Genomic DNA, 11894 nt, shown 5'->3' on the forward strand with positions numbered 1-11894 from the left:
CGCTTATAGGGAAGGACATTCAACAAGCACAGCACTTACACAAATGACTGATGATTGGCTGAGAGAAATTGATGATAAAAAGATTGTGGGGGCTGTTTTGTTAAGACTTCAGTGCAACTTTTGACATTATCGATCATAGTCTGCTGCTGGAAAAACGTATGTGTTATGGCTTTACACCCCCTGCTATATTGTGGATAAAGAGTTACCTGTCTAACAGAACACAGAGGGTGTTCTTTAATGGAAGCCTCTCAAACATAATCCAGGTAGATTTAGGAATTCCCCAGGGCAGCTGTCTAGGCCCCTTACATTTTTCAATCTTTACTAACGACATGCCACCGGCTTTGAGCAAAGCCAGTGTGTCTATGTATGAGGCTGACTCAACACTATACACGTCAGCTACTACAGCGACTGAAATGACTGCAACACTTAACAAAGAGCTGCAGTTAGTTTCAGAGTGGGTGGCAAGGAATAAGTTAGTCCTAAATATTTCAAAAACTAAAAGCATTGTATTTGGGACAAATCATTCACTAAACCCTAAACCTCAACTAAATCTTGTAATGAATAATGTGGAAATTGAACAAGTTGAGGTGACTAAACGGCTTGGAGTAACCCTGGATTGTAAACTGTCATGGTCAAAACAACAGTAGCTAAAATGGGGAGAAGTCTGTCCATAATAAAGCGCTGCTCTACCTTCTTAACAGCACTATCACCAAGGCAGGTCCTACAGGCCCTACTTTTGTCGCACCTGGACTACTGTTCAGTCGTGTGGTCAGGTGCCACAAAGAGGGACTCAGGAAAATTACAATTGTCTCAGAACAGGGCAGAACAGGGCAGAACAGGGCAGCACGGCTGAACAGTAGTCAAAGTAGAGGAGAGATTGACTTCATCACTACTTGTTTTTGTAAGAAGTGTTGACCAGCTGAATGCACCGAGCTGTCTGTTTGAACGACTGGCACACAGCTGACACCCATGCATACCCCACAAGACATGCCACCAGAGGTCTCTTCACAGTCCCCAAGTCCAGAACAAACAATGTTATAGAGCCATGACTTCATGGAACTCTATTCCACATCAGGTAACTGATGCAATCAGTAGAATCAGATTTAAAAGAAACAGGTAAAAATACACCTTATGGAACAGCGGGGACTGTGAAGAGACACACACAGGTACAGAAACACGCACACACACACACACACACAAGCGCTAGCACGCGCACTCTAAACACACGGTCATTGTAATATTGTTGTATGGTGGTATTATACATTTTGTATTGTAGATATGTAGTGGTGTGATAATGTTATATGATGTACTGTTTTATCTTTTGTTTTACATGTAATGTAAGTGCCTTAATATGTTTGGACCCCAGGAAGAGAAGTAGTAATGGGGATCCCTAATAACATTTTACATTTAAATACAAATACTTGTCTTTCTGTGGGAACAGGGTAAGGGGCTGTCCATGATTTGTCTAAATGCTGTCTTTTACTTTAAATGTGTCACATTTTTCTCAGCTGGTTGTGTGTTTCTAAACTGGTTGTGTGTTTCTAACTGGTTGTGTGTTTCTAAACTGGTTGTGTGTTTCTAAACTGGTTGTGTGTTTCTAAACTGGTTGTGTGTTTCTAAACTGGTTGTGTGTTTCTAAACTGGTTGTGTGTTTCTAACTGGTTGTGTGTTTCTAAACTGGTTGTGTGTTTCTAAACTGGTTGTGTGTTTCTAAACTGGTTGTGTGTTTCTAAACTGGTTGTGTGTTTCTAAACTGGTTGTGTGTTTCTAACTGGTTGTGTGTTTCTAAACTGGTTGTGTGTTTCTAACTGGTTGTGTGTTTCTAAACTGGTTGTGTGTTTCTAACTGGTTGTGTGTTTCTAACTGGTTGTGTGTTTCTAAACTGGTTGTGTGTTTCTAAACTGGTTGTGTGTTTCTAACTGGTTGTGTGTTTCTAAACTGGTTGTGTGTTTCTAACTGGTTGTGTGTTTCTAAACTGGTTGTGTGTTTCTAAACTGGTTGTGTGTTTCTAACTGGTTGTGTGTTTCTAACTGGTTGTGTGTTTCTAAACTGGTTGTGTGTTTCTAAGCTGGTTGTGTGTTTCTAAGCTGGTTGTGTGTTTCTAACTGGTTGTGTGTTTCTAACTGGTTGTGTGTTTCTAAACTGGTTGTGTGTTTCTAACTGGTTGTGTGTTTCTAAACTGGTTGTGTGTTTCTAAACTGGTTGTGTGCTCCCTAGGCGTCTGCGGGGTGTGATCTCCACCCCTGTCATCAGGACCTTCGGTCGAGGAGCCAAATACCCCCTCAGAGGCTTCAAGAGCCAGGGAACATACCAGGTGGGACAGGGCACATACCAGGTGGGACATGGGACATACCCGGTGGTACAGGGCACATACCAGGTGGGACAGGGCACATACCAGGTGGGACAGGGCACATACCAGGTGGGACAGGGCACATACCAGGTGGGACAGGGGACATACCAGGTGGGACAGGGAACATACCAGGTAGGACAGCTCGTTGATGAGAGAGGTCGAGGAAGAATGGCAAGAATCGTGCAAGTTAACAGGTGGGCCACAAACGGGCAAGTAACTGCGCGGTACAACAGCGGCCATTGTCACGGATGGGCTATTGCAGCAGACGACCACACCGGGTTCCACTCCTATCAGCTAAAAACAAGAAGCGACTCCAGTGGGCACATGATCACCCACACTGGACAATTGAGGAGTGGAAAAACATTGCCTGGTCAAGAGGCAAAGGGAGGTCCGACCCGGTACCAGATGGGTGTACCTAATAAACTGTCCACTGAGTGTACACAATAACAGAACTAACTATATCCATAAAAATGATGCCAGCTGATTCATGATTTCGACTGGATGAGAAACGCTGCTTGCCTGTCTGTCTCGTCCAGACTCCCGACACGTTCATTACTATGGGACGGCTGGAGATCGAATTTGAATATTGAAACAATGTTGCAAATGTCGGAGAGACAGACAGCAAGGTTTATACAAATCTCTGCTGTTGAAAACTAAATGTTATTCTGAAAGAAATGTGAGAATTTCTAGATGCTTTTTATAGTGGAGATCAAGTTTATAAATAGCCTGGCTGGGCTGATGAGACAGTGGATTGGGCAGTCAGATGGAACAGAGTAAATAGGCATTTTAACGTCATAGATTTAGCCGTTAGTAACTTGTGGAATGGACACCGGCTGGAATCCGGTTTTAACCAATCAGCATTCAGGATTAGACCCACCCGTTGTATAAATAATGAATAATGGGTTGACATTGATGCTGCATTGTTAAAACACATGGGGGTGCTCTTCTATAATTAATATTAATACATGAATATGTATTGTCTCAGGCTGCAGCATGGGGGTGCATTGTGTGATATGTCATTACAGTGTACTGTGTGATATGTCATTACAGTGTACTGTGTGATATGTCATTACAGTGTACTGTGTGATGTCATTACAGTGTACTGTGTGATATGTCATTACAGTATACTATGTGATATGCCAATACAGTGTATTGTGTGATATGTCGTTACAGTGTATTGTGTGATATGTCATTACAGTGTACTGTGTGATATGTCATTACAGTGTACTGTGTGATATGGCATTACAGTGTACTGTGTGATATGTCATTACAGTGTACTGTGTGATATGGCATTACAGTGTACTGTGTGATATGTCATTACAGTGTACTGTGTGATATGGCATTACAGTGTACTGTGTGATATGTCATTACTGTGTGATATGGCATTACAGTGTGTTCTGTGTGATATGTCATTACAGTGTACTGTGTGATATGTCATTACAGTGTACTGTGTGATATGTCATTACAGTGTACTGTGTGATATGGCATTACAGTGTGTTCTGTGTGATATGTCATTACAGTGTACTGTGTGATATGGCATTACAGTGTACTGTGTGATATGGCATTACTGTGTGATATGGCATTACAGTGTGTTCTGTGTGATATGTCATTACAGTGTACTGTGTGATATGGCATTACAGTGTACTGTGTGATATGTCATTACAGTGTACTGTGTGATATGTCATTACAGTGTACTGTGTGATATGGCATTACAGTGTACTGTGTGATATGTCATTACAGTGTACTGTGTGATATGTCATTACAGTGTACTGTGTGATATGTCATTACAGTGTACTGTGTGATATGTCATTACAGTGTACTGTGTGATATGGCATTACAGTGTACTGTGTGATATGTCATTACAGTGTACTGTGTGATATGTCATTAGTGTACTGTGTAACAGTAGTATACCAAAGCATTGTCTCTGGCACCCATTCCCCCCAGCAGGTTTTATACATTAGAATCCACTAATTATGGTTGTTATTGACTCTGAGCCTGTCTTTGTTTTTCGCTGTTCCCCAGTAGAACAGCCTAGCATCTGACTTTATCCCTGTTTCTGCATGATACGAAAGGCTTTCTCTCGTCAGTCATAAATTAATGAATTCGCTTTTTCTCCCAGTTCTTTGAGGTTCTGTATAAGATGCTGGAATATAAGTCATTTCATGCTGTTCTGCCCTTGATGTAGTGCTGATCTGTACTTAGTGATATAAATATTCCTTGTTTCTTCTCCCACCCACCATCTTTCTCTCTCCCCTCCCTCCCCTCTCTCTCCCTCTCTCCCCTCTCTCTCCCCTCCCTCCCCTCTCTCTCCCTCCCTCCCCTCTCTCTCCCCTCCCTCCCTCTCTCTCCCCTCCCTCCCCTCTCTCTCCCTCCCTCCCCTCTCTCTCCCCTCCCCTCTCTCTCCCTCTCTCCCCTCTCTCTCCCCTCCCTCCCCTCTCTCTCCCCTCCCTCCCCTCTCTCTCCCTCCCTCCCTCTCTCTCCCTCCCTCCCCTCTCTCTCCCCTCCCTCCCCTCTCTCTCCCCTCCCCTCTCCCCACCAGAGTAAGCCTGCCTACTCCTTAGCCAGTGAGGTGAAGGAGAGGAAGAAGCTCAAGACGGAGGAGAAGGAGAAATCCCCCGTTCTGCTGTCCTCTGACGGGTCCACTACGGAGAATGGACTGGAGGAGAGGGAGGAGGAGGGAGTGGAGGAGAGGGAGTTGGAGCAGCTGAAAGGTCAGGCCGCGGAGGAGCGAGAAAGCAGGGCTCCGAATATCCAACCAGAAAGTGCCTTTAGCAGCGACTCCAAGATGTGCAATACTAACCCCCATCTAAATGCACTAAACACAGGCAGCGCCTGTCTCAGAGACGCAGCAGAACCTCTGAGCGCCGCCGACTCTGTCTTGCAAACAGAAGAGTAAAAATAAAAAAAGATTTTTGTAGAGAAGGACAAGTGAGAGGGTCTATGTAAGGAATATCTGGAAGCCTACCATCACTGTTACATATTTATGCATCCCAAATGGCTCCCCATGCAGTGCACTGCTTTTGACCAGAGACCCCAGGGTTATACTTACCAGAGGGCTCTGGTCTAAAGTAGTGCACTACGTAGGGAACAGGGTGCCATTTGGAAGACATCCATCTTTTCCTCTCGGTAGAGAAAACATGAGGACATGAAATTCAGACCCCTTTTCGATGATGTCAGCCAGATAAAAACCAGAATTATGAGGATTTCTCCTTTTAATAAGCCGAGTGATATGACCAGACCAGTCCTAAACAGAATAAATACTACTACTATAAAGAGCACTATGCCAGTCAGTCCACTCTACACTCTCTCCACTGATATCAACATGATACTACCATGATACAGCCATGGGGCCGTGTCCCAAATGTGACACCCTATTCCCTATATAGTGCACTACTTTTGACCAGGGACCATAGGGTTGACAAGAGCGTTTGACAGGGACCATAGGGATAATGATACTTCCCACAGGGCTCTGGTCAAAAGTAGTGCACTATATAGGGAATAGGGATTTATTTGAGACGCGATCCCATGTCTCAGACTAGTAAAGAGAACGTTAATTTTTATCATTTTTCTTAAGATAATTCTGAAGCCGGAACTACAATGCTTTTGTCTCTTTTAGTTCCTTATAGGTTGAGATGCTCTTCCAGTACTTACTTGGCGCCATATATTTGCCATTGTAACTTTGTTGTCACAGTAAATAACGTTTTGAGACTTAAACAACCGAGAAGCGGATAGAGCCACAGATTGCTTCCCAAATGGCACCCTAGTCCCTATATAGTGCACTACTTTAGACATAGATAGATGAAAATTGATAGATTTATTTGATAATTTAAAACACAACCACACGTGTATAATGCATTTAAAAATCATAAACGTATTTACATTGTGGTCCTCTTAAATAAATACAACAAGTAATTGAAAAAGAAATATAGGTTACAATTGTAGCAACTGGCTAGATCCAGTCTGTTTAGATCCGCTAGATCCAGTCTGTTTAGATCCGCTAGATCCAGTCTGTTTAGATCCACTAGATCCAGTCTGTTTAGATCCGCTAGATCCAGTCTGTTTAGATCCGCTAGATCAAGTCTGTTTAGATCCACTAGATCCAGTCTGTTTAGATCCGCTAGATCCAGTCTGTTTTAGTTATTCTTGAAGCCTCCAGCAGATGGGCGGCCACGGTCTTGAGGATCTGGAAGTTCATAGCTGTACGGTAGAGGGTCAGAGGAGGTGGTGGTCACTCTGGTCAGAGGAGGAGGTGGTCACTCTGGTCAGAGGAGGAGGTGGTCACTCTGGTCAGAGGAGGAGGTGGTCACTCTGGTCAGAGGAGGAGGTGGTCACTCTGGTCAGAGGAGGTGGTGGTCACTCTGGTCAGAGGAGGAGGTGGTCACTCTGGTCAGAGGAGGAGGTGGTCACTGGTCAGAGGAGGTGGTGGTCACTCTGGTCAGCATGTCCAAGGGCAGGCAGGCAGTTCCATGTCATCAAGGCGTCCCCCGTCGTCTGCAGCTTCTTCCTCTGTATTGGGGCTCTGAGATGAAGTTTGATCTTCCCTCAGAGTACAGGCCGCTCCTTATAACATCAGAAGCAATGAAAAAGCCGTCCCACTGACAACTCTGCATGCATAGCCTACAGTCCTCCTCTTGGGTCGCCGTTGGTGGAAAACCAGTAATGTCACCCTTGATACAAGTCAGTATTCGACGTCCATCAATGTCTGAGGACGTCGGGAGATGACATGGAAACCGGCCACTAGGGGCAACAGTGAGCACTGCTACCTTCAAGTAGGTTTCGGTTTTGCTAGGACGTTGTGGACGGGGATGGTGGATGGGCCTAACCTTGATTCCAAAGGTTGCAAGTTCGAATCCAGCGATAGAAAGTTGTTTTAGATTTTTTAGTTTTAAGCCTATCCCAAACCTTTACCCTTAACCATTCGGAATTAATGCATAACCTTAAGATTTTGGAGTTCTTGCCTAAAGTTAACCTTAAACACTTTGAAATTTGACAGAAACATGGATGAACGTCTAATTGTGATGTGAGACTGAGACCTAGTTGGGAAAACAACCCAAAGCCAGTAGGTGTAATCTGAATAAAGCATTTTCATACATTTATGATATCAAGACTTGATCTGCACTCATTTAGCAATTAAAAAACAAAACGTTTGCCACTAGGCAACAATGATTTGAAAGTAATAACAATAATAATTTATTCAACTTTAACAGCACTATTCATTACATACAGAACTCTTAGTGCTGTAGAGAAACTACAAAAAAACAACATAATTAATAATCATGAGTAGATTGATGGTCAAGAGACTTACGGGTTGAGAAAGTTCATGGCTTGAGTGAGGTCAGCGGAGGGAGGAGGCGGTTAAAGGGGAGAGCCGGCAGCAGGCAGCACGTTATCATCGCGGTGTCTTGCCATCCATGGCTTTGTAGTAGGACTCAGTCAAATCAAGTTAGTGTTCCGTACTAGCCACTGGACTAGCTAGCTAGCGACTACTACCGAAACACAGCACCCACTTGGGCGACGCTACGGCAGTCACGAGGCGCCAGAAAGCACACCCCACACTTCGGGAGTAGCCTTACAATTTCTGCCCCGTTCACATCGTGACGTTTCATTACGCCGTACTTCTAATATCGTTCCGCTACAGGACGGAGAGCGTAGAGCACAATGCAAGACTAGTCTTTCGTCAGGGATCACATTTATTTTGGGAGATTGTAAAATATGTCCTTTTCATTCAAGACAGGAGAAACATATTGTTTCAGTTGATAATAAAACAGGTTTTGTTTAGTACATTTTTCATCAACTTGTTTCTATATCTTTCTAGCAAGTCAAAGATATTTTACAGAGCAGCTATCTTACACAGCAGCTAGCTAGCTAAAAGCTAGGCTATACTGTAGCTAGCGACCTCCACCTAATAATTATCAAAAAAAACGGTCATTTCCATCATAATAAACTAAAACAGGAGGCAACAGTCAAAGTATAATTGGTTTAACAGCCCATGTGTATTATTTTTAACATACTATTACAAAAGTACTCACTTATAGGAATGGGTAATTGTTTCCAAGTTGCTAGCTATCCCATAAACGCATCGTCGAAAACCACATCTTCTTCTGTGGTTTGGTAACTTTGTCATCTTCGAAGGGACTGAAGAAGACGCACAGTTTTTGGAAAAATTCAAAGTATGCAGTGTCCGTCTCGCAACGGAGCCTTTAACCTCAAGGGGCCGTTGCAAATCCACTCTGTTGTGGACGGTCCCCATTCAAATGAATGACATCCAGCCCAATGTAGCAGAGTGCTTACGGTTAATGTGAATGGGGCATTAGTCCATCTGTCATCTCTGTACACCTCTGTATTCAGGCTTCTCTCCATCCTCAACCTCCGGACAGTTGGCATAATTGAATCAAAACATTGCATGCTAGCCAGCTAACATTAGCTAGCCAAAAACCAACCGCCAACAAATATTACAAATATTTACAAAATGTACAGGGGCTTTCTGCCTAGGCTGCTAATAGGGCACCATGGCAACTATAGTAGTGCACTATAAGGAATAGGGTGCTATTTGGGACGCATTCCACCCAGAGTCATCACAGTTACAGCCAATAGGATATATATATATATATATATACAGTGCCTTCAGAAAGTATTCACAACCCTTGACTTTTTCCACATTTTGTTGTGTTACAGCCTGAATTTAAAATAGATTAAATTGAAATGTTTTGTCACTGGCCTACACACAATACCCCATTATGTCAAAGTGGAATTATGTTTCTTTTTTTTTTTTATGTTTACAAATTCATAAAAAATGAAAAGCTGAAATGTCTTGAGTTAGTAAGTATTCAACCCCTTTGTTATGACAAGCCTAAATAAGTTGCATGGACTCTGTGTTCAATAATAGTGTTTAACATGATTTTTGAATGACTACCTCATCTCTGTATCCCACACATTCAATTATAGGTAATGTCCACAGGAGGCTGGTGGCACGGGCTCGTGGTAATGGATGGAGCAGAATGACTGGAATGGTACATGGTTTCCATGGTTTCCATGGTTTCCATGTGTTTGATGCCATTCCATTCGCTCCGTTTCAGCCTTTATTATGAGCCGTCCTCCCCTCAGGAGCCTCCACTGGTAAGGTCCCTCAGTCGAGCAGTTTATTTCAAACATAGATTTAACCACAAAAAACAGGGAGATTTTTCAATGCCTTGCAAAGAAAGGCACCTATTGGTAGATGGGTAAAACAAAAATGCAGACATTGAATATCCCTTTGAGCATGGTGAAGTTATTAAGCACACTTTGGATGGTGAATCAATACACCCAGTTACTACAAAGATACAGGCGTCCTTCCTAACTCAGTTGCCGGAGAGGAAGGAAACCGCTCAGGGATTTCGCCATGAGGCCAATGTTGACTTTAAAACAGTTAGAGTTTAATGGCTGTGATAGGAAAACTGAGGATGGATCAACAACATTGTATTTACTCCACAATACTAACCTAATTGACATAGTGAAAAGAAGGAAGCCTGTACAGAATACAAATATTCCAAAACATGCATCCTGTTTGCTATAAGGCACTAAAGTAAAACTGCAAAAAATATGGCAAAGAAATGAACTGTTTGGGGCAAATCCAACACGTCACTTAGTACCAATCATATTATCAAGCATGGTGGTGGCTGCATCATGTTATGGGTATGCTTGTCAAGGACTAGGGATTTTGTTATGATGAAATGAAACGGAATAGAGCTAAGCACAGGAAAAATCCTAGAGGAAAACCTGGTTGTCTCCTTTCCAACAGACACTGGGAGACAAATTAACCTTTCATCGGGACAATCACGTGAAACACAAGGCCAAATATACACTGGAGTTGCTTACCAAGACGATATTGAATGTTCCTGAGTGGCCTAGTTAAATTTTTGACTTAAATCGGCTTGAAAATCTATGGCAAGACTTGAAAATGGCTGGCTAGCAATGATCAACAACCAACCTGACAGAGCTTGAAGAATTTTAAAAATAAAAATGTGCAAATATTGTACAATCCAGGTGTGCAAAGCTCTTAGAGACTTACCCAGAAAGACTCACAGCTGTAATCGCTGCCAAAGGTGATTCTAACATGTATTTATTTTCCATAAATTTTTTACAAATGTTTGAATCTTTCTTCCACATTGACATTAGAGTATTTTGTGTAGATCGTTGACAAAAAAAATCACAATTAAATCCATTTTAATCCCACTTGGTAACACAACAAAATGTGGAGAAAGTCAAGGGGTGTGAATAATTGCTGAAGCCACTGTATGTTATATACCATTAGATTATATACATATATGAACGTATATACAAGGTTATATATAGGGCTCTGATCACAGTGGTTCGTATATTGTGTTCAGATCTGCAGACGTTGTTTAAATTATTAATTACTGTAGTAGATTAAAACTCCTGCATCTTCAGTTACCTAGCCTATATGTCATACTTTAGCTATTATAAAATAAACATTTCAAGAAATAAACTGTTATTAAAAACAAATCAAAAAGATGCTAAAAGTTCAACCAACCAACCAACCCTGATGTTGTGTGTGTCAAACCGCCATGCGTCAGCGATCAACGTGGTTTCCTTGACGATCAAACATAGTTACTACTTCTATCTGTTTCAGCTCGACTTCCTGCATGGTTCACAATTTTTAAAGCTGTGTAGTTATGATGCATGTTGTCCTTTTCCCCCCTGGCCTGACGCACTGTGGCCACTGGCTCATCCAAATAAAGAGGTGATTGGTCAGTGAGTCAGTCCTTCAATGCATTACCAAGCTGTTTATAACTGTTATAGTCACCAATCAAATGATCTGCTCTAACCTTTTAAATGTACCGTGATATTGGATAAAAAAAAAAAATTAAAAAAAAAAACAAGACTACATTATCTATTCTAGCCACTTTGAATATTATTAATAACCCTGGTGTACTACTCATTACGGTAAACATGATGACTGTGCTCTGTTGCCGTTTTTCTGCTACATTCATATTAGTAACACATCTCTCTGGATTCTCAAACTATGGAACCCTGTTCCCTATGTGGTGCACTACTTTTGAATGCTGGGAGATTCAGCATCACCTTTTGTGTTTGACTTTTTTTTTAAACATGTTGACTTTGACTGTTCTCTGTTGCCAGGGGGGAGGAGAGTTGTGATATGGGTCAAGTGGGACTCTGTAAAGTAGTGTCCTATGGGCCCTGGTCTAAAGGAGTGTCCTATGGGCCCTGGTCTAAAGGAGTGTCCTATGGGCCCTGGTCTAAAGGAGTGTCCTATGGGCCCTGGTCTAAAGGAGTGTCCTATGGGCCCTGGTCTAAAGGAGTGTCCTATGGGCCCTGGTCTAAAGGAGTGTCCTATGGGCCCTGGTCTAAAGGGAGTGTCCTATGGGCCCTGGTCTAAAGGAGTGTCCTATGGGCCCTGGTCTAAAGGGAGTGTCCTATGGGCCCTGGTCTAAAGGGAGTGTCCTATGGGCCCTGGTCTAAAGGAGTGTCCTATGGGCCCTGGTCTAAAGGAGTGTCCTATGGGCCCTGGTCTAAAGGGGAGTGT

At 42.7% G+C, this 11894-nt stretch overlaps 1 protein-coding gene across 1 annotated transcript in view; it reads left to right on the top strand.

The window, feature by feature from the left end:
* LOC121578748 (constitutive coactivator of PPAR-gamma-like protein 1 homolog) overlaps positions 1-7093 on the top strand; it is a 71726-nt gene extending 64633 nt beyond the window's left edge. Inside the window, 2 exon segments of the mRNA XM_045223647.1 lie at positions 2218-2335; positions 4890-7093. Of these exon segments, the coding sequence (XP_045079582.1) occupies positions 2218-2335; positions 4890-5246 (475 nt within the window). The 3' untranslated portion in view covers positions 5247-7093.
* The last annotated feature ends 4801 nt before the right edge of the window (positions 7094-11894 follow it).

The sequence above is a fragment of the Coregonus clupeaformis genome, chromosome 12 (assembly GCF_020615455.1).
Source record: "Coregonus clupeaformis isolate EN_2021a chromosome 12, ASM2061545v1, whole genome shotgun sequence".
NCBI classification, from domain to species: domain Eukaryota; kingdom Metazoa; phylum Chordata; class Actinopteri; order Salmoniformes; family Salmonidae; genus Coregonus; species Coregonus clupeaformis.